This window comes from Heterocephalus glaber, unplaced genomic scaffold (assembly GCF_053883595.1).
Source record: "Heterocephalus glaber isolate CG9 unplaced genomic scaffold, H.glaber_assembly_v1.0 deba00001795, whole genome shotgun sequence".
NCBI lineage: Eukaryota > Metazoa > Chordata > Mammalia > Rodentia > Bathyergidae > Heterocephalus > Heterocephalus glaber.
The window spans coordinates 1,662,503-1,687,779 of record NW_028258476.1 but is presented as its reverse complement, the minus strand read 5'-3'; the positions used below and the strand labels follow the sequence as shown (position 1 = coordinate 1,687,779).

At 42.3% G+C, this 25,277-nt stretch overlaps 1 protein-coding gene and 1 long non-coding RNA gene across 16 annotated transcripts in view; both read right to left on the bottom strand.

Moving 5' to 3' along the window:
* The window catches only part of Arhgef11 (Rho guanine nucleotide exchange factor 11), a 118,085-nt gene that overhangs the window by 49,967 nt on the left and 42,841 nt on the right, over positions 1–25,277 (bottom strand). For 12 of the 15 annotated variants that reach the window (XM_087203415.1, XM_087203409.1, XM_087203411.1 and 9 more), the window contains exon 2: positions 1–92. In XM_087203415.1, coding sequence (XP_087059541.1) covers positions 1–92 — 92 coding nt within the window. Of the gene's footprint in view, positions 93–1,575; positions 1,609–25,277 lie in introns of all 15 variants that reach the window. The other 3 variants (XM_087203413.1, XM_087203420.1, XM_087203418.1) reach the window with 1 other exon arrangement.
* The window catches only part of LOC147820816 (uncharacterized), a 40,350-nt gene continuing 29,538 nt past the window's right edge, over positions 14,466–25,277 (bottom strand). The window contains exon 2 of the long non-coding RNA XR_015448140.1: positions 14,466–25,277. This exon is cut by the window's right edge and continues 21,306 nt beyond it. This is a non-coding gene — a long non-coding RNA (uncharacterized LOC147820816).

The following is a 25,277-nucleotide window of genomic DNA, read 5'->3' as shown; positions in this document are numbered from 1 at the left end:
CTGTTGCCTCAGAGGTGTCAGAGGGCTGGTGGTGGTGAGAAGGGGACTTGCGCTCAGGTGCAGAATCTCCAAGGGAAGACAGGGTACTTAACCTGGAGAAGAAGTAAGGAAAACCTATGGGTGAGATGGTTGGGGAGTACCAGTAGAAGGAGGCTCTGTCAAAGGGACCCTGAATCTCAGACAATGAGAGGCTGATCTGCCCACCTTGTAACCTGCTCAGTCTGGTAAGAGATTAGCTACATCTACACTGCAGGCAATACCATCTATGGAAAACTGGCCTGGCAGGGCAAGCATGATGTCTTTAATACCCAGCAAGGAGTGAAAAGAAGCAGCTTCTATGGAGTCGGGTGATAGAGACAATAACAAGGGGATGTGCGTACACACACGCACACGCATGCACTTGTTGGGTCTTACCAGGCTGCAATGGGGCTGATGAAACAGAACGGAGCAGCAGAGAAAATGAATGCAAGAAAAAGACAGGACAAAAAACAAACAGCTAGTTAGTGTTAGGCGATGGTTTGCAAAGGAAGAGGGAAGATGCTGCAGTCAAACACATACAGAGGCCCGCATAGACATAGCAGAAGGCTGCAATGGCTGAGGCAGAAACAAGCTCCCCACTTCAGCTTCATCTCCTCGCACCTCAGCCGTCTCCAGGAGGGTGGCAGGCCATTCAGTTCTAACCTACAGGGTCACGGGCAACTTGCATGCTATTTTAGAAAGGAGGGGTACAGCAATACTGGTGCCTCTGGAAATTCCACTTATGTTTTGGGTTCCATGGGAGAACAGGAGTCTGGTTTGTTTGGTGGTAGGTAGCACATTCCAACCTCATAATCAGCCCCATTCCCCAGCCAGCCCGAGGCACCTTACTTAGACCCTAACCCCTCAAAGTGCTGCAGATCACCAAACCAGATTCACTGCTTGACCTCTTCCTTAATTAGGGCCTCTACAGGAACACAAAAAATTCAAACCACTCCTGTAGCTCTCGCTTTTAGAAAACAGTATATATTGCCAGTTTTCAAATGAATGACTGCTGCCAAGGGGCAATTCCCATCCTAGCTATAGCAAATGACCAAGTAGAAGGTTATGGAATCAGTGGGTGTAATGGCAGAACATGAAATAATCTTAATGTTCACAATGGGTAGCTGGTTAAATCCATTATTTTATGCCAATATAATGACACAGACTTTAGTCACATAAAACAATGAGGAGGCACTTTATGTAATACTGCATGATTTCCATGATATTTTATTGGGGGGAGAACAAGATATAGAACTATGTGTATACTGAAAACAGTACATAAAAGGGAGAATAAATTATTTGTTTATATATTTTACATATTTATGTATGCAGAAATATCTTATGCATGCAAAAATGTTTCTGGAAGGATAGAAAAGAAATACAACACAGGCTGGCTCTGCGGGGGACAGTGGATGGCTGGGGCATGAATGACCTGGAGACAGACTTCTCATTACATTCTCCTTTGTACTTTAGTTCTGAATCATGTGAAGATACTATCTATTCAAAAAAACAATAGGAGGGGATTTTCTTCCCTCCTCACTGTGGCTCCCCTCTTACCTGGATAGGTGAGACTGCTTTTTATTGGCTGATCTTTGGATCAGAGAGAGAAGGACATCAAAGAAGAACAGGGCGTGGGGCCCAGCAGACAGCGATGCAGGGAAGGAGGAAGAAAAACAAAACACGACATAAACCAGACAGGCAGACAAGACACTGGAGATAACTGATTCAAAAGAAAAGTGACAACAGTGCCAAGACGGACCCAGAGGTGGAACTGACCGCAACACAGCAGATGAGCCCACTAAAATGCCAATTTACCCAGGTCATTTGTAGCTTAAAACTCTCTTCAGCTTCCCTTATACTCAGGAGAAAGGCCTTCCTGTGTCTCCAACCTGGGCCGTTAGCCCGACGCCGGGTGGAGCAGCCCTCGGGTGTCTCCCACAGATCCCAGCACCCAGCCTTCCCGCAGCACGAACACTTGATGGTACTGCTTGTCCACTTGCCAGGACAGCTGCCAGGACAAGGCCAGGTGGTCTGTGAAGGCAGAGGCTGTGTTGCTGCCCAGGATCCCCATGCCTGACACGGCAGGTGCTCGCTCAGTCCTATGTTTGATCCCTCCTGGCTACCGTTCTCCCTTCACTTGTGATCATTTCTGGTTTCTGACTTTGCCCACACTGGTCCTTCCTCCTACATTATTCCCTGTTACTATACCTACAAGCCAGAAAGGGAAAATTTTCAGAAGCTGAACTTTTGGCTTTCTTCAGATTACCTATTCCATCATTCTCTGTCTAATCCCTACTTCCCCAATCACAGTAAAGATTCAGCTTTGCTCATGGAATAGAGGTTCTACTATACTCTAGAATCTAGACCTATCTCATATAATGAGCCATAAACTACATGTAGCTATTTAAATTTTAATATTTAAGTAAAATTAAACAGTTTCTCAGTTGTACTAACTACATTTCAGGTACTTAACAGCTACATATGGCTAGTGGCTACCATGCCAGATGGTGTATTTTAGAACATTCCCATCATGGCAGAGAGTTCTACTGGACAGCGTTGCTCCAGATACTGTTTGGCAATAGGGATGTAAGTGGATAAGGAAAACATGGAGATCTTTAGTACAAATACTTAGTGACCAGAAGCCCCCTGATCAGAAAGGGACTCCCAAGGCTGGGGAGTTAGCTCAGTGGTTCTGCCGCCTGCCTAGCAAGCGCAAGGTCCTGAGTTCAATCCCCAGTACTAAAACGAAAAAGAAAAAAAAAAAGGGACTCCCAGAAGTGACCTCTAACAGTCTCTTGGTCTGGTTGATCACCTGCTGTCTTCAGTCTCCCCAGGTTACCTGTGCTGGGGTTGAATTCCTCCTTACTACCTCCAGAGAAAGCCTATTTTACCTCATGACAACTCAAGACTCCTCCTTGCCTTGCTCTTCCTGGCCCTGGAAGGAAGCTGGCTTCCTATACCCATATTAAAGTCCAGAAGATGCATTTTTACTCTTTTTTTTTAGTACCAGGGATTGAACTTGGGACCTTGTGCTTGTGAGGCAGGCACCGGAACCACTAAGCTAAATCCCCAGCCCCAAGAAGATTCATTTTTAAACCTGGTACCTTGAACAGAGGGAACAAGATGGCGGCACTGAAGGGGAACCTCTGGGTCCGGGCCCAACTGGGGCTCCCGCCGCTGCTACTTTTGACCATAGCTCTGGCCAGAGGCTCAGGGACTACCTCGGCCAAAGCGATCGACTTGGTCTTGGGCGATACGGTGTCCTGCCACTGGGCCTGTCAGCTGACCTACCCCTTGCACACCTACCCCAAGTTCATCAGGACCTCAAAATCATCTGGCCTTAACAGAATACAGAGGGTCATCAAGAAGATCATACACCCTGACCAAGTTGGATTTATCCCAGGGATGCAACGATGGTTCAACATACTTAAAATCATGTGGCCTCCTCAATGTCTTGGACTTAAAAATTACTGAGACTCTACTAATTTGTTAGCCAGTATGATGGAGAAGTTATCATACTGTAATCTCTAATTCTCACAATAATACCACACAGTTGGGTTTAACAGTCAAGAAAATTAAAAAAATCAGACCCCCCGCCCCAAATTCAAAGACCCAATTCAAAAATGGGCATCCAAAATGAACAGACATTTCTCAGACAAAGAAGTAAAAACTGCAAATAAATATATGAAAAAATGTTCAACATCACTGGTCATCCAAGAGATGCAGATGAAAACAATGCTGAGATTCCACCTCACCCCACAAAGAATGCCTGCTATCAAGAAATCATGGGCCAGGGATTTAGCTCAGTGGTTCTGCCGCCTGCCTCGCAAGCAGAAGGTCCCGAGTTCAATCTCCAGTACCAAAAAAAAAAAAAAAAAAAAATGAAAAGAAATCAACCAATAACAAATGCTGGCGGGGGTGTGGGGAGAAAGGAACCCTTCTCCATTGTTGGTGGGAGTGCAGACTGGTGCAACCACTGTGGAAATCAGTATGGAGATAACTCAAAGAACTAGGGCTAGAGGTCCCATTTGACCCAGCTATTCCCCTGCTGGGAATCTTCCCCAAAGAATTAAAAGAATCATACCACAGCGATATATGTGCACCTATGTTTATGGTGGCACAGTTTTTAATAGCTAAAGCTTAGAAACAGCCCAAGTGCCCATCAACTGGAAACTGGATAAAAAAGATGTGGTTTTTTAATAAAATGGAGTACTACTCAGTCATAAAGAATGAGAAACTAGAGACATTTATAGCTAAATGAATGCATATTGAGGCCATACTCTTAAGTGAAATAAATAGGACATGCATGTGTAAATACCAGTTTCTCTAGTGTGAGAAACTGAAAGTATAAATAAGGATGAAAATGATTAAAATGAATAACTGATAATTTGAAATAGGAAAAGGTCCAAAGGTGTAGGGGTGGTGGGAGGGGAAGGGGAAAGGGAGGAAGGCAAAGGAAAAATTATGAGAAAAGAAAAAAAATGGAAATGAAGTCTATGTAAATGGGGAAGGGTGGAGGGGGTGAAGGGTGCATAGGTAATGGGGAAAAAATAAGAACCAAGGTACATCATGGACAGGTACAAACACCCAATGATAAATGTAAATGTATTGTATACTTAAAATGTACCAATTAATATATATTTAAAAAGTTAAGAAAATTAAAGTTTGGGTGTTTTGCCTGGGGATTTAGCTCAGTGGCACCATGCCTGCCTCAAAAGTGCAAGGTCCTGAGCTCAATCCCTGGAACCCAAAACAAAACAAAAAAGAAAAATTGAAGTTTGGAAAGAATAAGTGATTTGCCCAAGGTTACATAAACAAATAGTGGAATAGGAGTTTGATCTTCAAACTGACTACACTAAGCTGCCATCCATCTATTAATAAAGTTGGATTACAAATATTTAATTTACTTCACTGACTTATGTTGGTGCTCTGCTGAATTATTGTCCCTTGCAATTCAGGAAACAATGTGTTATAGCAGGGGAAGGGGGAAAAAATAAGAACCAAGAGAGTACGTAAAGGTGCATATCTCCAATGATGAATGTCATTATATTGTACTCTAAAATGTACCAATTAAAGGATATACAAAAAAAAAGTCTGGTACCTCACTTCCTTCCTCCCTTTCTTTCCTTCTTTTACCTCCCCTTCCTACCTCTTTTTGGTATTTTTTTGGGGTGTGTGAATCCAGGGCCATGCACACCCTAGGCATGTATTCTATCACTGAGCTCAACCCTGGTTTGGGTTGTATCTGAGCTGAAAAATGAGGAGCTCCACATAACTGAAGGCAAATGAACCGAGTATCCATGTATCTAGCTATAGAAAACTGTCAGGGGCCTGGACAAAGAGCATTCCAACAGTCACTGGAAGTTCCTTTGAAAGACACAATCACAGGCTGGGGCAGGCACAGGGGGAACAAGCAGACTACAACACAGGTACAAAGGCAATTTGATTTTTTTTTCTCTCTGAGAGCTTAAAGAAGGATGGATGGAAAGAATGGCTTCACTGATGGGTCAACTGAATTTTGAATCTGAGCACAACATTTAGAAGGAGGGCCTTGGAAGGTTATAATCTGAGAGAAGGAGAAGACAAAAGAGAAAGGAAGGTAGTTTGGCAGGAAACAGGGGTGGCGTCTCCCTCGTCCCATCCAAGTTTGGCAGCAGAACTCAGATTCCACTCAGCATAAACCCTGGGGGCATAGGGAAAGCCCTGGAGAGGAGAGAGCTTTCCTCCAAATTTGTGCTGTCTAAATGACACCACTGAGACAGATTTTCTGACTCAACCTCTTATTTACCCCCTGTATCCAGCCAGTCAGGACCGGGTTGGGGTAGCGTTGGGACCAGATTCTCATAAGGAATACAGAATCTAAATCCCTCACACTTGCCATTTACAGTAGGGTTTGTGCTTCTATGAGAATCTAATTTGCATTTCTCTAAGGGCCAGAGATGTTGGACATCTTTTCATGTGTTTGTTGGCTACATGTACTTCTTCCTCTGTGAAGTGTCTGTTCATTTCACTTGCCCATTTCTTTGCTGGGTCTTTTATTTTAGGTGGTCTAAGTTTTTTGAGTTCTTTATATAGTCTAGATACTTTTTTTTTTGGTACCGAGGATTGAACTTGGGACCTTGTGCTTGCAAGGCAGGCGGTGGCACCACTGAGCTAAATCCCCGGCCCTATTCTAGAGACTATTAATCCTGTCTGAGGAATAGCTGACAGAATTTCTTTCCCATTCTGTAGGTTATCTCTTTACTCTACTAATTGATTCTTTTGTGCCCCCCCTCCAGTACTGGGGATCAAACTCAGGACCTTGCGCTTGCGAGGCAGGTGTGGCACCATGGAGCTAAATCCTCAGCCCTTGTAGAGAAGCTTTTTAACTGAGGGCTGGGGATTTAGCTCCATGGTTCTGACACCTGCCTCGAAAGCACAAGGTCCTGAGTTCAATCTCTAGTACCAAAAAAAAAAAAAGAAGAAGAAGCTTTTTAGTTTGATGTAATTCCATTTGTTGATTATTCCAGTTGTTTCTTGTGCAACTGCGGTTCTGTTTAGAAAATTCTTTGTTTCTACATCTATGACTTCAAGTATTTTATCTATTTTATTTTCCAGTAGCTTCAATGTTTGTTTTAATGTTTAGATCTTTCATTCATTTTGATTTTAATTTAGTACCAGGTGAGAGATATAGGTCCAGTTTTAACCTTCAGCAAACAGTTACTCAGTTTTCCCTTTACCATTTTTTGAATGGAGTGTCTTTCCTCCAACATATGCTTTTGGCCCCTTTGTCAAAGATCAAACAGCTCAATGTGTCTAGTGATTTTTCTGTATCCTCTATTCTGTTTCACCCATCCATGTATCTGTTTTTGTTGCAGAACCATGCTGTTTTTATCACTACTGCTTTGCGGTATAGCTTCAAGTCAGATATTGTGATGCCTCCTGCTTTGCTCTTGTTGCCCAAGATTGCTTTTGCTATTCTGGATCTCTTCTAGTTCCATATGAATTTTAGAATTGTTAGGGCCGGGGATTTAGCTCAGTGGTTCCAGCGCCTGCCTTGAAAGCGCAAGGTCCCGAGTTTGATCCCCAGTACCATAAAAAAAAAAAAAGAAAAAAGAATTCCTTTCTCTAGATCTGTAAAGTATACTCCAGAAAGAAGGGCAATCATGCCAGGGATTTAGCTCAGTGGTTCTGGCATCTGCCTTGCAAGCCCAAGGTCCCGAGTTTGATCCCCAGTACCAAAAAAACAAAACAAAAAAAAAAGAAGGGCAATCATTAAGAAATAAAAAAAGCTGGTGACGCTGTGGTAAAAAAGGAACCCTGTTGGTGGAAATGTAAACTAGTATAAACATTATGGAAATCAGTATGGAGATTTCTTAAAGAACTAAAATTAGAAATTTCATATGACCCAGTTATACTCCTTTCTATGTGGCTTCCCCAAAGAGCTTAAGATATCATACTACAGTGATACATGCATACCAATGTTTATAGCAGCACAACTCATAATAGCTAAATCCTGGAAGCAGGCTGTGTACCCATCAACAGACGACTGGATAAAGAAAATATATCCATACAAATGGAATACTACTTGGGTATAACAGACAAACTTCAAACATATGTAGGAAAATGGATATTCCTGGAAAATAATACTGAGTGAAATAAACCAGACACACAAGCTTTAATACATACTGTATCTCTCATTTGAGTAAGGCAAAGTACAAAGAGATTAATAAAGGATAGACAGAAGGAGACAGGGGGATGGATCTCTTGCAAAAGGATCCAAGAGAACAGGGTGAGGACGGACAGGGAGGGGAAGGGGAAATAGGCAGAATAAATATGTGCCAAGCATAGAGACCTAACAGCCTCAGTGAGTGTAGACATTATATCCCATAAACATGAGATAAGATTAATGGTATCCATGAGACTGAAATGGGAAGAGGGCTTAGGGGTGGAAGGGAAGGGGAAGGGATTAAAAAGGAAATGAGTTGTACTATGAACTGCATGTTCTAAAAGATGTAGTAATTTTAAAAATTATAAAAACTAAGGGAATCTAATGCTAACACTGACCTGACAGGAAGCAGGGCGCAGGAGGTAGTTTGAGAGATGAGGAGTGGCTGAAGCTTCAACCACAGGCAGATCACTTACACCCTGCTCTGCAGCTGCTTCCTAACAGGTACCGTCAGTGGCCGGGGGCTAGGGACCCCTGAGTTAAAGAGGCCTGCAAATTCTTTATAATCTTCTTCTCGGGTTGCTCCTTTCTTTACAGTATCACTGACATGCATCACTTTAAAAACCAAACAAAAGTAAAGCAACTTCTTGTCTAGGGTCCAGTCCAGGCAGCTACATTACAACACTATTTCTCCACTCTCATCAAATCTACAGTTTCTCTTCTTATTACCTATACAACCAGGGGTGCAACAGCCTGGCAGGAAAGGCTTTTCATCATGTGGGTCCAAGAGACTTCTCAAATTCGTCCCTTACTACATGGCTATGCTACCTGGCTGCGGGACCTAAGGACGCTGTGCTCATCCCTGCTCTGCATTTATGATGGCCTCCATCCCCTTTCCTCTGTGTAAGGGGTGGCAAACCTATGGCACGCGAGTTACTGTGTTTTTCTTTTAGGACAAAAGATGTTAATGTAAGAGTTGGGTTTTTTTCTAAACTAAAACCTCAGTATTCAGGTTTAATTGCAGTGTTGGCATCTCATGATAAATAAGTGGGTTTTGGGTTGCAGTTTGGCTCTCGGTCTCTGAAAGGTTCGCCACCCATAGGAAAAGGAAAAGACTTTATGAACAAAACCTCAGTAGCACGAGAACTAGCACAAAGAATCAACAACTGGGATCTCATCTTATTAAAAAGCTTCTGCACTGCAAGAGAAACCACCAATAGAGCTAAGAGACAACCGACAATGTGGCAAAAAATTTTTAGCAGCTGTACCTCAGACAGAGGACTACTATCGAGAATATGTAAAGAACTGAAAAAATTCAGACCCCTCCCCCAAATTTAAAGACCCAATTCAAAAATGGGCATCTGAAATGAACAGACATTTCTCAGACAAAGAAGGAAAAGCAGCAAATAAACAGATGAAAAAATGTTCAACATCACTGGTCATCCAAGAAATGTAGATGAAAACAACACTGAGATTCCACCTCACCCCACAAAGAATGGCTGCTATCAAGAAATCAACCAATAACAAATGCTGGCGGGGGTGTGGGGAGAAAGGAACCCTTCTCCATTGTTGGTGGGAGTGCAGACTGGTGCAACCACTGTGGAAATCAGTATGGAGATAACTCAAAGAACTAGGGCTAGAGGTCCCATTTGACCCAGCTATTCATTACCCTGCTGGGTATTTTCCCAAAAAAATTAAAAGAATCACACCACAGCAATATATGTGCACCCATGTTTATAGCGGCACAGTTTGTAATAGCTAAAGCTTGGAAACAGCCCAAGTGCTCATCAGCTGGAAACTGGATAAAGAAGATGTGGGTTTTTAATAAAACGGAGTACTACTCAGCCATAAAGAACAAGAAACTAGAGGCATTTATAGCTAAATGGATGCATATTGAGGCCATACTCTTTTTTTTTTTTCTTTTTTCTGGTACCGGGGATTGAACTCAGGACCTTGCGCTTGTGAGACAGATGGTGGAACAACTGAGCTAAATCCCCTGCCCATCTTATCAATATTCTTTACAGCTGTTTCCCAATTGTCTCAATCCAGGACCCAATCAAGGCTCTCAAATTACATTTATATCATGACTTACAGATTTAATATACTTCTCCCAACAGCCACTTTCTTGGTCTCTTACAACAATAACATTTATCCTTTCTTTTTTGAGTCAGGGTCTCACTATGTAGTTCAGGCTGGCCTTGAATGACCCTTCCAAGTGCTGGGATTATGGGCATTCATCAACACACCTGGCATCTTGTAACAACAATATTCTGATGAGTCCAGGCCAGCTATCTTGTTTAATGAATGGCCTGCAATAGGGATTAGATTCAGATTAAGCATTTTTAAAGACTTATGTAAGTGATGTTATCCAGGTTGTCCCATTTTGGGGATGTAAAGTTTGATTACTCAGGTGTTTCTGAGAATTTGCAATGGTAAAGTAAAGGTCTAGTTTCCCTTCTGCATTAATGAAAATCCATAGGGCTGTATTCAAAATGGTATAACAGATAATGTGAAATAGGAAGAATGGGCACAAAGGGGAAGCAGATGTGGGAGGGATAGGGGAAAGGAAAGAAGGGAATGGAATTAATATGAGAAGATGAAGAAATGGAAACAAAGTCTTTGTAAATAGGGAGGGATGGAGGGGTTCAAGGGAGGGCAGGGGAAGGGGGAAAAATAAGAAACAAGAGAGATTATGTAAAGGTGCAAATTTCCAATGATGAATGTCACTATATTGTATAACTAAATTGTACCCCCCCCCAAAAAAGGCTACCCTGTTCAACAACAACCTCTAACCCAATAGTTTTACTGAACCACTTATTGCACTGGTGGCTACAAAATGGAAATCTGCTATTTCTGGTTATTCCTTCTGTAGCTATTAGCAGGTAACCTCATTCTTTTTCTAGAATAGTGCTACGAACTCACAGATCTTGTTTTCTTCTCCCAAAATAATGCATTATAGTCCACAATCCTTTTCTTCTTAATGTTAAAAATGTCCCAATTTGGCCAATGGGAACTTCTACAAATCAGCTCCTGTCTTTTTAACATGGCCCCATCTGTATTTGATTATCTTCTGGCTCTATGTCACAAAAAGATACTACAGGTCCTCCTGTACTAACCCCTCGCCAGACCTGAAACCAGGCATCCCTCTCAGGAGCTCTGGTCCTTTGGCAGAGAGATCTGGCTGCTGGGTGCTCCCTGGTATTGAGCTGCGCCCTTTCAATGAACAGCTAAGAAATAAGCACAAAATTCTGAGATCACATGGTATTTCCAATTTGAACCCAACATGACAGAATTCTCCCTCATTTCCCCCATTCCATATTTTATCTTCCTTTTCCTATAGTAACATCCTTGGTCCCACACAATACCAAAATATTTGGTTTTTTGCTCTATTCTAATACTACAGACAAGATGGTTTTGAATCCAGAGGACCATCAATACCTACTTCAAGAACCTGTACTCTAATAAAATGGAAAACACATAAGAAATGGACAGGTTCCTAGATACATATGAATTACCAAAGTTGAACAAAGAACATATAAAAAGTCTAAACACTACAATTATAATCAGTGAAATTGAAAATGTAATTAAAACTTTACCAATAAAGAAAAGCCCAGGTCCTGATGGCTTCACTGCTGAATTCTACAAGACATTTAGAGAAGATCTATTGCCACTACTCTTTAAACTCTTCAATGAAATTGAAAGGGAAGCAATACTTCCAAATTCATTCCTGGAAGCAACTGTTACTTTGATTCCAAAACCAGGAAAAGACCCTACCCAAAAAGAGAACTACAGGCCAATCTCCCTAATGAACATAGATGCAAAAATCCTCAATAAGATACTGGCAAACAGAATACAGAGGGTCATCAAGAAGATCATACACCCTGACCAAGTTGGATTTATCCCAGGGATTCAGGGGTGGTTCAACATATGTATATCAATAAATGTAATACACTATATTAGCAGAGTCAAGGACAAAAACCATATCATCATCTCAATAGATACAGAAAAAGGGTTTGACAAAATCCAACACCCATTTATGATAAAAACCCTACAGAAAATTGGAATAGATGGTCTTATCTCAAGCTAATAAAGGCTATCTATAAAAAACCATCAGCCAACATCATACTAAATGGTCAAAACTGAAAACTTTCACGCTAAACTCAGGAATAAGACAAGATGTCCACTATCACCACTCCTGTTCAATACAGTTCTGGAAACATCAGCCACAGCTATTAGACAAGAGAAAGAAATAAAAGGAATAAAAATAGGAAAGGAAGAAGTTAAACTTATTATTTGCTGACGATATGATACTCTACATAGAAGACCCCCAAAATTCTGCCACAATATTTTTAAACTTAATTGACAGATTCAGTAGAGTAGCTGGATACAAGGTAAACACTCAAAAATCAATACCCTTCTTGTACACAAATAACAGACTCACTGAGAGAGAAATTAAGCAAACAATTCCTTTCACAATAGCATCCAAAAAAATGAAATATCTAGTAATCAATCTAACAAAGAAGACAAAAGACCTCTACACTGAAAACTACAGCACTCTGAAAAAAGAGATCAAAGAGGATATAAGAACATGGAAAGACATCCCTTGTTCCTGGGTAGGAAGAACCAATATAGTGAAAATGGCCATACTTTCAAAACTGCTATATAGACTCAATGCAATGCCGATTGAAATTCCAACAATATACTTCACAGAACTAGAGAAAACAATCCAAAAATTCATTTGGAACCAGAAGAGACCTAGAATAGCAAAAGCAATTGTAGGCAACAGAGACATGACAGGGGTATCACAATACCCAACTTGAAACTATACTACAAAGCCACTGTGATTAAAAACAGCATGGTACTAGCAAAGAAACAGACCTGAGGATCAATGGAATAGATTAGAAGATAAAGAAATAACTCCAGATATGCTCAGCCACCTCATCTTTGACAAAGGAGCCAACCATCCTCATTGGAGGAAAGATAGCCTCTTTAATAAATGGTGTTGGAAAAACTGGATTTCAACCTGCCAAAGATGAAAACTAGACCCCTATCTTTCACCATGCACTAAACTAAAATTGAAGTGGGTTAAAGACCTAAATATTAAAACAGAAACACTAAACTTACTGGAAGGTAAGTTAGGTAGAACTCTTGAAGATACTGGCATACGAAAAGATTTTTTTTTTTTTTAGGAAAAGATTTTATGAACAAATCTTCAGTAGCATGGGAACAAGCACAAAGAATCAACAACTGGGATCTCATCTTATTAAAAAGCTTCTGCACTGCAAGAGAAACCACCAACAGAGCTAAGAGACAACCGACAATGTGGGAAAAAATTTTTAGCAGCTGTACCTCAGACAAAGGACTACTATCTAGAATATGTAAAGAACTGAAAAAAATCAGGATCCCCTGGCCAACTTTAAAGAGCCAATTCAAAAATGGGCATCTGAAATGAACAGACATTTCTCAGATAAAGAAGTAAAAGCAGCAAATAAGCATATGAAAAAATGTTCAACATCACTGGTCATTCGAGAGATGCAAATGAAAACAACACTGAGATTCCACCTCACACCAGAAAGAATGGCTGCTATTAAGAAATCAACCAATAACTAACGTTGGCAGGGCTGTGGGGAAAAAGGAACCCTTCATTGTTGGTAGGAGTGCAGACTGGTGCAACCACTGTGGAAATCAATATGGAGATACCTCAAAAAACTAGCATTAGAGGTCCCATTTGACCCAGCTATCCCTCTGCTAGGTATCTTTCCAAAAGAATTAAAAGAATCGTACCACAGTGATATATGTGCATCCATGTTTATAGTGGCACAGTTTGTTATAGCTAAAGCTTGGAAACAGTCCAAATGCCCATCAACTGGAGACTGGTTAAAGAAGATATGGTTTTTAAAAATAAAATGGAGTACTACTCAGCCATAAAGAATAAGAAACTAGAGACATTTATAGCTAGATTGATGCATATTGAGGTCATCCTCTTTCTTAAGTGAAATAAATAGGACACACGTGTGTAAATACTGAATAGTTTCTCTAGTGTGAGAAACTGAAAGTGTAAATAAGGTTCAAATGATATAATCGATAATGTGAAATAGGAAGAAAAGGTCTAAAAGAGTTGGGGAACTGGGAAGGGAAGGGGAAAGGAAAGAAGGGAAAAGAAAAAAATTTGAGAAAAGGAAAAAATGGAAACAAAGTCTTTGTAAACAGGGAAGGGTGGAGGAGGTGAAGGGAGGGCAGGGGAAGGGGGAAAAATTAAGAACTAAGATGCATCATGTAAACGTTCAAGATCCCAACAATGAATGTAACTGTATTTTATACCTAAAATGTACCAATAAATTCAATGAGAAAAAGAAACAAAAAATGGTTTTGGAGTTGTTATCAATGTCACTAGAAAAAATAAACCTAAGTTGAAGATTTCCTTTAGTTCTTTTTGCTCTTAGACAATATCTCACTACAAGTCCTGTGTAGGAAGTTACAGTACTCGAGATTCTTTTTTATGTTAGTGGTTTTTTATTATATTTGTTTCTTTTTATATTTGTACTTAGATTTTGCCTTTTCAGGCTTATTTAATTTCATATTTTGAATATGTTAAGTATCTACATGGTTGAAAACCCTAAATGAAGATTTAAGTATATTCAGAAGGATCCCTATCCCTTCACTCTTCTCCTCCCAAAGTAACCATTTTCATTAATTTTTGCTTTCTTTTCTTTTTTTTTTTTTTGGTACCGGGGATCGAACTTGGGACCTTGTGCTTGCGAGGCAGGCGCTGGAACCACTGAGCTAAATCTCCAGCCAATTTTTGCTTTCTGTTTCTTCTAATAAACACATACATATAAATTACTCTTATTTTCCTTTATTGCTTATATTAGTTTGCACTTTGCCCCTTTTCACTTCATGATATCTGTGCAGTAACTGAAAGCTTCCATTTTCCCCTCCTCCTATTTCCAGTGCAGCACATGTTCCAACTCAGGTTTGGCCCTTCCACACTGCTCCCATGGACTTCCTTGTACACCCTAGTGCGGCACCAGGCATACGACAGGCACTCTGTAACTACACGCTGAAAACCCTCCTCCTCCTCGCCTACAAGGGGGTGATAAAGCAGGGCAAGGCTCAGCGGCCTTCCGGAGACCACATATCTTTTCTGTCAGCTTGGGATGTGTTGGGATGTATGGATGTATATATGCATTAAAAAAAGATTAGTTGCTAAGCAAATCTGCATTTTAAAAATACAGATTTCTGCTTTCTCCTGGAAAGGCAGAAGCTCTGATCCTGCTGGGCTCATAGTCTTGAATGGCTTTGACAGCTGAAGCCAAGTGGTATCAGCCTCTCCAGATGGGGGTAAGACTCACCTTTGCCCAGCACCACTGCCCACAGCTTATAACCCTTTCTGCTCCACTCAGACCCTCAGGCATCTGCACTCAAGAGTGGTCAGCCGGGACTGGCTTCTAGAATTAAAAGAGCCATAACAGGCAAACATCACTTCCTTTCTAGCTTTCAGAGGGAGGCTTCTCTTCATCCTTACACCCACAACTCAACTGCGTAATGAGGACGAGGTCTAGATGTCCACGTTCTGTGTGAACATGGACAACTTTCTTATTACCTGCCAGGCACCATGCTAAGCATCTGTCTTAGCACCTCAATTCATCTTCCCAAAGCCCAGTGAAGTAGGCAGCACATCCCCATCTTTAGATGAGTAAACAGAGGTTAAGAAAATGTAGTTAAGACGTGCATAAAGTTAGTTTGACGTCAGGTTCTGTGCTCCTAAACAAAAAGTTAAATGATCTGTGGCCATATGTAGATCTACTAGCCTTTATTTTCTTGCTTGTACACACACATATGTACACATATATACAATACACATATAATATAGAAACCATATGGGTTCCCAAGCAGGTATGACATGTAAAAATATGATTACACAAATACTTATGTATACAAAATACATAATATGCATGCATTTTTGACAGGTAGGTAGAGGGGGAAAGATAAAAAGGTGCATTACACACAGGCTGGGATAGGTCTTTTTGAGATCTGGGGCAAAGGAACATTCCCAAGCCCCTTATAATCTTGGAAAGAGTCATCCTAGCAGGACCTTCACTCCACATAAAGTCCACTCTCTGAACCCTGACCTGCCTTACTGGTTATTTCCCTTTATCTGCAAGGATGGAGCTTTCAGCAGACTCCTGGCACCCTGCCTTTCCAAAGACTCTGCCTTGGGGTAGTCTTCCCTGTGGTCTGTGGCTGGTAAACACCCCCTCTGTTGCCTGTACATCCCCGCAGTAAAGGCTGATGCATCTACTCTCTGATCTGCTAGTTAGTCCCCTCATCCCTGGAACGAGGGGCAGACAGGCAGCAGGGAGCTAGAAAAGGCACACACCTCAACTGTTCAACTTACTGGCTTACAGCAGCCAAGGAATCACCCAAGGCCCTACCCCTAGGGATTCAACTCAACAAGTCTATGATGTAGAATCTATTTTTATTTAACAGTCCAAGCGATTCCTTATTCAGAGGACGTAAGTTTTGAGAAACTCTCAAAACAAGTTCCTTAGGGGCCAGGGATTTAGCTCAGTGGTTCCTCTGCCTGCCACGCAAGCGCAAAGACCTGAGTTTGATCCCTGGTACCAAAAAACAAAAACAAAAACAAGTCCCTTAACTTTTTAATCTCTCACCAGCATTCTGGTCTGTGTAATGAATACATACTGATATCTTCCCTTTCTCTGTCTTCCATGGACCATGATTTATCCATCCCTGTACCATCAGCCCAGCTGTAGCCATGCCTTGTCCATACTGGGTCCGCACTCCAAATACATTCACTAAAGCAATGTACAGTACCTGTCCTTTCTTCCAGAGCTGATATGAAGACTAAAGAGGAAATGCTTTGAAACTGTCAAGTCCTATACTAAAGATTTTATTCTGTTCTTTTCTGGTCTTTTCCAGGTTCACGCTGAGTAACCTATGTTCAAGAAATGTCAGGGGTAAGGGTGAGAGGAACAAGACAAGAATGCATGAGTGGACGGTAACTGAAAAGACTTCTGGAGTGTTCAAATCCCAGGTGGGAAAGGGCCAGGAAAGCTCTCCTTTCTACTTCCACGAAGGTCTCAGAGAGCCAGGCTCCAGCTATCAGGGCAGACAACCTGGAGGACACATGTGCATGGAGGAGTGCAGCTGAGTGAGCCCACTGAGGGGTGCGTTAGCTCGGCTCAGTGGTGAGTACACGTAAGCACAGCTTTAGGAGTCAGGCTCAGTCCTTTCCTGGCAAGGTAGTCTTGGGCAAGTCATTTGATTTTGCCAAGCCAGCTTCCCAATAAATAACGCGGGTGACGTGATACCACTTTTCTGAAAGGGTGTAACAGCAAGGACCAAATCACCTTCACTCTCACCTAAGGCTGGAATATTCACCCTGTAATCAGTCTCCCCATCCCAAGCTCATTCTCCACCTTGGCAAACGGTGCTGTGCACTTGCACGTGCTAGAAACCCGAGTTACCTCTGACATCGGCCCACAAATCGAATCAAGTGCCAAGTTCTACTGACAGGACCGCCTAGGGTTTCTGGAATCCGCCTACTACTACCTTTCCCTGTCTGCAGCACCATGTTGGTGGAGACACCAACATCTCTCAACTAGAAGAGCTGGGCTCCCACCTCTTCTCCAGCTTTGACTCATCCAGCAGCTGGATCCATTCTCTACCAAAGATGTAACCTTCAGCGTTTTCCCACTGAACCCGCATGAAGCTTTAATCCTGAACACGTCTCACAGGTCCTTCACAAGGCCTTCATCTCCTGGCACTCCCTGCTGGCTCACTGTTTTTCACCCCAGAGCCCTTTGTTCCTCCACGGCCAGGTGAACCCCAGTCAATCTTCAGGGTTCAGTTTAAGTGCCTTCCTCTAGGAAGCCTTCTCTGATACCTCATGATGCTGGTTTTCCCTGAAAATTTCCTTGGTGATGCCTAGCTCAATAGTAACTAACTGACTGTGTGAGGTGTTTTTCCTGATTGATTAAAGTCTGATTTCCCAATTGAGTAATAAGCTTCATGTCTCTTTTTCTCTAGAGTACATAGCAGCCTCAGAACACCATATACAGTATATTAAAATCAGATAATAGATGAGACACAATTTCAGACATCAAAAAATCATAAGCACATACTGACCAGAGCTTAAGGGAAGCAGTTTTGAAAGACCTGAATGCACATACATTAGGACTGCAGTCACAACTTTACAGCTTTAACAAAGATTAATAAAGTAGGACAGCATTAGCCTACTCATGGACTTACAGTGGAGTAATATCAGCCTCTCTATACAACCTCAAAGTTTTTCAATCTCCAAATTTCTAAAATTCTGTCCTATGTACAAACAATGAGGCATCCACTAAACAAGCAAATTCGTGTTAAAGCATGTCAGTGACTATAAAGTGGTTTCAGGAGGTGATGGCCCAAGAAGGAATCATAAAGGAGGAGGACTCTACCCAGCACTCGGAGGAGGGGCAGGATGATGTTGTGCTGTGGAAGGATATTCTAGGGCAAGAAATAGCATCTGCAGAGGCACTGAAGCGGGCAAAAGGCACAGTGAATGCGGGAGGGCTGTTAGTGCAACACAGGGGAGAAAGAGGATCCAACCAAGGAGAAAACTGAAGAGACCTGGGTCCCCAGCTGAGTCCTGCCGGGTGCAGTTTCTCTGCCTGAGAAACATGAGTGATTTACCTCCCTGCCCTACACATCTCGCAGAGACGCTGTGAGAATTAACTAAGATACGGTACGTAAAAGCCTCTGCAAATGCTAAGGCAACGTGTCAATGCTAGGAAGTGGGAAGACAGAAGGAGAAGACAAGCAGAGAATGGAAAGCCTTAAACACTATCTAAAGATTATCAATTTTATTTACAGGTGGGGAGCTGTATTTAGCAGGATCAGATTTTGCCTTAAAAAAGTAAATCTAACTGCAGTACCAGAGTGGACTGGAAGAGAAAAGGGTGGAGGCCCAGGGCCCAGGTAGGTCAAGTGACAGGGGCGCTAAAAGTGGGCTGCTGCTGAGGGCTAAGAGTGACACCAGGGACACCAGTGGCCCTTCACTGTCTCACGTGCCTGAACTCTGCCTTGTTAAAATGGAAATATGCTGCGAAATAAAATACACACCAGGTTTCAAGGACTTAGTAGAAAAAGTCAGATGTCTCAATAAGTACTGATACTGTCTCCAGACCTTCAGGCCAGTCAGAGTACAGTAGACCCATCCAGTGACTTGTTTCCCACAGCACCTGGTATGTATTTCTTTTTAAAAATTCTTTACTTTTTTACTTATTTATTTTCCTGGTATATATTTTTCCCAAGCATCTCCCAAATGATTGTGGACTTTCCCTGCTTCTTGCCGGACTGGGAATTCCTGAAGCGTGGAGACACGGCAAATCCACCTGTCTCCCCAGTGCGGAAGGGTGGAGCCGGGCTCCAAGGGGGTAGCCACCTTCTCTTAGTGGAGAAGCCAACCTGCGCTGCCCATGCGCCTTCTCTTCACTCACAAGTCAGCCTACCAGCCGCCATCAGCATGCACTCACATCAGATTTCTCACTCGTCACATGTGGCACTGAGAAGCATGTGGAGTGTGGGTTAGATCAGGTTTGTGTCCTGGCTCTGCCTCTGATCACCTATGTGACTGAGGGCAAATCACTTACTTTGTGAACCTCAGTTTACTCATCTACAAAACTGGAACAGGAGCTTCCTGTCCTGCAGGGCTGCTGCGGGAATGGTGTAAAGTGAGCGAAGTACATGTATCTAGTCAATGCCTGGCAAGACTTTAAAAATGGCTGCTAGTCTCATTATAAGGCCCCAAGAAAAGCATAATTAGTAAGGGACTGCAGAAGCAATCAGAACCTGGCTTGTAACGCCAAAAGACGCAAATTCCGAGTTATCTAATATAGACACTTCAATCTTATAGGTCTCCTCTGAAGTAGAGGACCTACTGCTGACCACCATGGTTAACCACATTTGTTTGTTTTTGTTAACATGACCTTCACCAAACCGTTACCTTCAAGGAAAAGAGCAATGTTGCCAGACAGCAACGGAGAGCAGAAGATTGGATACTGATGCTATGTGAGGCTCCACACAACAGAGTCACAGCAGCTGCAGGAAGACCAAGGCCCGGCGGGAAGGTGGAGGTAAGCAAGGCCTGGGGTCTGGGGTCTGAGGCTGCCGCAGCAGGAGCAGGAGGCAAGCCAGGCAGCTAGAGGGCAGGGCTGCAGTCTAGACTGCTGGCTTCTGGGCTAATGCTGCCCTTGAGTTTTTTTGTGTGCCCTTGAAAAGGGAGAAGAAAATTATACATAATAAGCATCTAATAGGTTAGAGGCATTCATTTCATCCTCGTGACAACTTGGTGATGTAACACTATTATTTTCCCCAAAGATGAAGAAAATGATATTGACAGAGATTAAACAAGTTACCTGAGGTCACACAGCTATTAACTGGCACAGCCAGGAGGCGCATCAAGTACACCTCATAACAAAGTTCAGCCCTCCTCTGCCCCTGGCTTCCTCTCCCTGCAGTAAGGGGGTGAACCAGATGACCTCACACCCTTTCCCGTTCCTACATCACCTGATTCTTTGTCCCTCACAGGTTTTCTTCTGCATGTCAGGTCTGTACTTCCAGAGAGGGGTCAGGTAAAACTAGTTCCATGCTCTGAAAGGATAGATTCTATAGAAGAAAGGAGGGCAGGCCATGGCCAAATTCATTTCAACCGGAAAAACCTAGAAACATGATTGCCAAAAATGATCTGGAAGTAATTTAGTGTCTGCCCTGTTGATGTTCACAGAATGGGCAAGAATATTTTATTTGAGTTTCCTGGTTTTAACAAAGGGCAAAAGAGATAAGAGGAACAGCCCCTAAATACACAAGATAAAGAATGAACAACCCTCAGGGGGCCAAAGACCTGGCAGATCTGGATAAAAAGGCCTCACTTTGTGGCATGAGGTTTCTTCCTTGCTGCATTATGCCCACTACGTGATGTGATGCTGAAAAAGCCACATGACACTTCTAAGGCTCAGGTTTATGTGTGTACACATTTATGTATTTTTTTTTTGACAGGGTCTTACTATGTAGCCTAGGCTAGCCTTGAACTCACAGCGATCCTCTTGCCTCAGCCTCCTGAGTGCTGGCTTTGGAGGCATGCACCACCACACTCGGCTTCAGCTTTAGTGACAAAATGGGAAGACTACATCGTTTTTGTGCTTTTTGGTTTTTGTTTTTTTGGTACCGGGGCTCAAACTCAGGACCTTGGACTTGTACAGCAGGCTCCGGAACCACTGAGCTAAATCCCTGGCCCCTACATCTTGTGCTTTTGCAGGAAACTAAATGACTTGTTATATTAAAATCACTCTACCTAAAGTTTTCCTCAAAAGAAAACTGAGGGCCAGAGATTTGGCTCAGTGGTTCTGCTGCCTGCCTCTCAAGCATAGGATCCTGAGTTTGATTCCTAGTACCAAAAAAAAAAAAAAAAAAGAAAACTGAAAGAAATTCTCCTAAAGGAGATGATAATACCTTAAATACAAACTTTTAAAGCCTAGGTCTCCTCAAAGCAAGCTTTGCTTTATACCCTGTATAAGTGGAAGCATTATTTGGGTCAATATTTGATTATTGGCAAAAATAAAGTCAGATCATACAACAGGTAACTCAAAATAACAGCCAATTCAAGAAGTCATTGTTGGGCCGGGGATTTAGCTCAGTGGTTCCGGCACCTGCCTCGAAAGCGCAAGGTCCTGAGTTCGATCCCCGGAACCAAAAAAAAAAAAAAAAAAGAAGTCATTATTTTACTTAAACAAACAAACTAAGATTATTTTATTAATTTCCCTTTCCCTTTGTTCATACCAAAATGGGTAGAAAAGTTCTGAGTTAGTAGGAAAGTTAATCTTTGATTTAACAACTGTGGTTAAGCCATAAAATGAGCAATGTGTGGAGGTGATGTGAGCTGACAACTAATGCTGATTACTGTTTTTTGCATCCTTCTAGCCTCTATGCTTCACCTGCGATGTAATCACATATCCCTGTCTTTATAGTACTTTAAAAGGCCTCTCGCACACTCTGTGTTCTAACAAAATGCCAGTTATAAAGGAGTGGCTCCTTATGTTGTGTTTCTTTGGCACTCGTCATGTCTCCAACTAATAAACTGGGCTCTGAAAAGGATGCTTTATAACACACAGATGGGTAGGACGCTGACAAGGCCAGCCATAGAAAATCTGAGTCATCTTCTCTAGTAGCTGGATCCCTATAGCTCTTGCCACAATTTCATGAGCAAGGGATCCACTCTGGATCTCTGTGACCCTTACTGCACCCCTTTGTGGTGACTAACGGGCCTGGGACCACTGGAACAAGCCACTGTTTGTAGAACACTTAGCCAACCTCAGACCACCCCAAGAAACAAACTACTCAGACATGTGCCTGCCTGACAGGAGGGAGCGCAGGCAGGCCACAAACCAAAAGAATGCTCCCCTAGCACTCCCTGTCCAGGCTCTTCGGGCCTGCAGAGCTAGATCATACACAAAGAGGAAACCCGCTGTTGCCTTCTCTTCTGGGGGAGATGCCAGGCCATTCTACGGAAGACAAGGGGTTTTTAGAGCAGTGGCTGCTGCCACTTCTGGCAAATGCTGCTGTGTCTTACGTTCTTTCCTCCTGAATGAAATCTTTGACATTGATGGAACAGTGAAACGGGTGTTAAGGCAGAAATTACTGGTGCTGGAGATGGGTTTATAATACCCTCTGTAGGCAAACAGGAATGATAAGCACAACCCATGGCTGTGGGCTACCTGCTTTCTTTTTTTAAACGTTATAATATAAATATTAAAAAATAAAGGAACTTTTATTACTTATATACATTACCTATAATATATATATACACACACACACATATATATACACACACACACACACATATACACACACACACACACACACACACACACACACACACACACACACATATATATATATATATATATATTTTTTTTTTTTTTTTGGTACCAGGGATCAAACTCGAGTCCTTCCGTTTGTGAGGCAGGTAGCAGAATCACTGACCTAAATCCCCGGCTATATTATATATTTTATACGTGGCTCAAGTCAATTCCTCTTCACTCATTGCAGTCCATACAAACCAAATGCCTGGACATCTCTATTCTAGAGCTTGCAGTTTAACTCAGAGTTTACTATAGGCAACAAAGAGGAGGTTAAATTATGTACATGGGGGTGGGGGTGGCGGTGTTTTGAGGACTGGACTAGAGTCTCGGTCTTAAATGCAGATGCACATTTGTGTACAGGGAGCTGCTATGGTTTGTATCTCTGTGTCCCCCAAAGCCTCATGCGGTTACAGACAGGCCTTTCAGGGGTGGCTGGATCTAGAGTGTGTGGTGCTAGGTCAAGGGTGTATAATTGATTACTAAAGCAATCCATGATTGGTTTGGCATAGTTCTGGCTAGGGTTAAGGGTGTGGGCACTAGACCTGCCCCAGGGCAGGTAGCCTGTTCCGCCTGCCTGCTTGCTGTGGACTATTAGTTGTCCTGCGCGATGCCCCTCTGCCATGCTGCCCTGCCTTGGAGCCAGCTGACTATGGACTGAAACCTCTACAAACTGTGAGCCAAATAAACCTCTCTTCCTTTAACTTTGCGTGTCGGGTATTTTGTCTCAGCAACACAAAAGTAACTAAGACAAGAGTGCTGGGAGAGAAGGGATGAATGAACCAAATGGTCCCTGCAGTTCCTTTCCAAGGACCTGGACACATACACTGATTCCACTAGACACAAACTCCATTATGACGAGGTTTTATTATGTCAACAACAGGCACCCTGAGTAGGCAACAACACTATTTCAATTTGGAAAATGCCAATTTGCAGAGCATAATCTGTAGGGGACAAATCTGGACTGACCAGGACAGAAACAATGGAAGCTGAGCAAGCAAATTAGATCTTAAGTCTCCACCGAGGGAAGGCACATGGGATATGGTCCCCTGTCACCTACCTTGGGATACATTCTGAGAAAGGCACCATTAGGGAATTCCACTGTTGTGTGAATGTCACACTACATACTTACACAGTTGCTTATACAATGTCACTAGACAATAAAATCTTATGGGACCACAATCATATAGTGGTCTATGGATTACCAAAATGTCATTATACAGTGCATGATGGTTCACATAATAAAAACATGCTGAATGATGAATGATCAAACTTGAAATCTGAACTCCTTCCAAACTCCAGTGCTCCAATAGTTCACCCTTGCTCTTCAGCCCAATATTTTAAGGCTGAATTGAAATATTACATTCTCTAATAAACTTTCCTAACAAGTCCAACTTTCCCAAATCCTATCTATCTATCTATTTATTTATTTATTTGCTTGTTTATTTATTTATTTTTGGTAGCAGGGATCGAATTCAGGACCTCGTGCTTGCTAGGGCGGTGTGGCAACACTGAGCTAAATCCCCAGCCCCCAAGACCTTTTCAGTAACCAAATTCATTTCTACTGCATTGAGTCTTTACGGTACCACTTAGCAATTAACTGTTTTCAAATTATTTCATCAGTATTGATCATGTCTCCCTCCAACCAGGTAACAAACTCCTTAACAAGAGAAACCCTGTCACATACTTTGTAGACAAGAGTCCACTAATACTACCACTGTGCTAAGCAGGTACTCAATAAATACTTGTGACTGAGGATGGGTCTCCAAAGATGATACAGACGTGAGGTCTTGCATGTTCTGTAAACCACACTGAGACGAAACAGTGTGGTTATGAGTGTCGGCTCCTGAGCCACCTCCTGGCACAAACGCCCTGCCATTGATTTAGCCATTTGACCCTAGGAAGGTTACTTAACCTTCTGCCTCAGCCTCCCCATCCACAAAATGTGGGTAACAGTACCCCTTCATGGAACTGTTAGGAATGAATTACATAAAACTAGTTTAAAAAAAAACAAACCTCACACCAGGGTCTGGTACTTGGTAAGAACTCAATAAATTTTAGTCACTCTTATTTCTTTTACTTAGCCCTCACAATAACTCCATGAATGGGTACTATTAGTGCTCCCATTTTATAGATGAGGAAACTGGGCTTATGAGAAGGCCGAGTAACTGCTTAGCTTCATGCACCCAGCAAGTTAGATGGAGCTGGTATCTGAATCTGAGTATTTTACTTTCAGAGCCTTTCCCCTGCTAGTGCATCGTTAAGAGTCCTCACCACCGATTTTACTTCACCACAGATCTGTCCTTGCTTCAATATTCTGAAATCTCAGATCTCAAATTCAGGAGGGCAAGAATTAGCTGCTTATTTCTCTGTACTCAAATTCAGAGTTATCCTACATTTACCACGTCTTTGCTGGGCAGCAAGTGTTGCGCCGGGTAGTATTTCTTTTGATCCTGAGAGAAGCTCTAAGAATATCTATTTTATGAATGGGTAAACTCCAGGATGAAGGATTTGCCTGAGGTCCCAGGGTTGGTTAGAGCTACAGCTAAGACTCGAACTCAGATTCCCTAACTCTAAATCTGACCATGTGTACTCACTAAGCCAGCCTGGATCTGGGTGCTTCCTGGCACAAGTGTAAAGCACGGTGCAAGCTACACTTAAACATCTGCTGGCCAAACACAAAGGCTTTG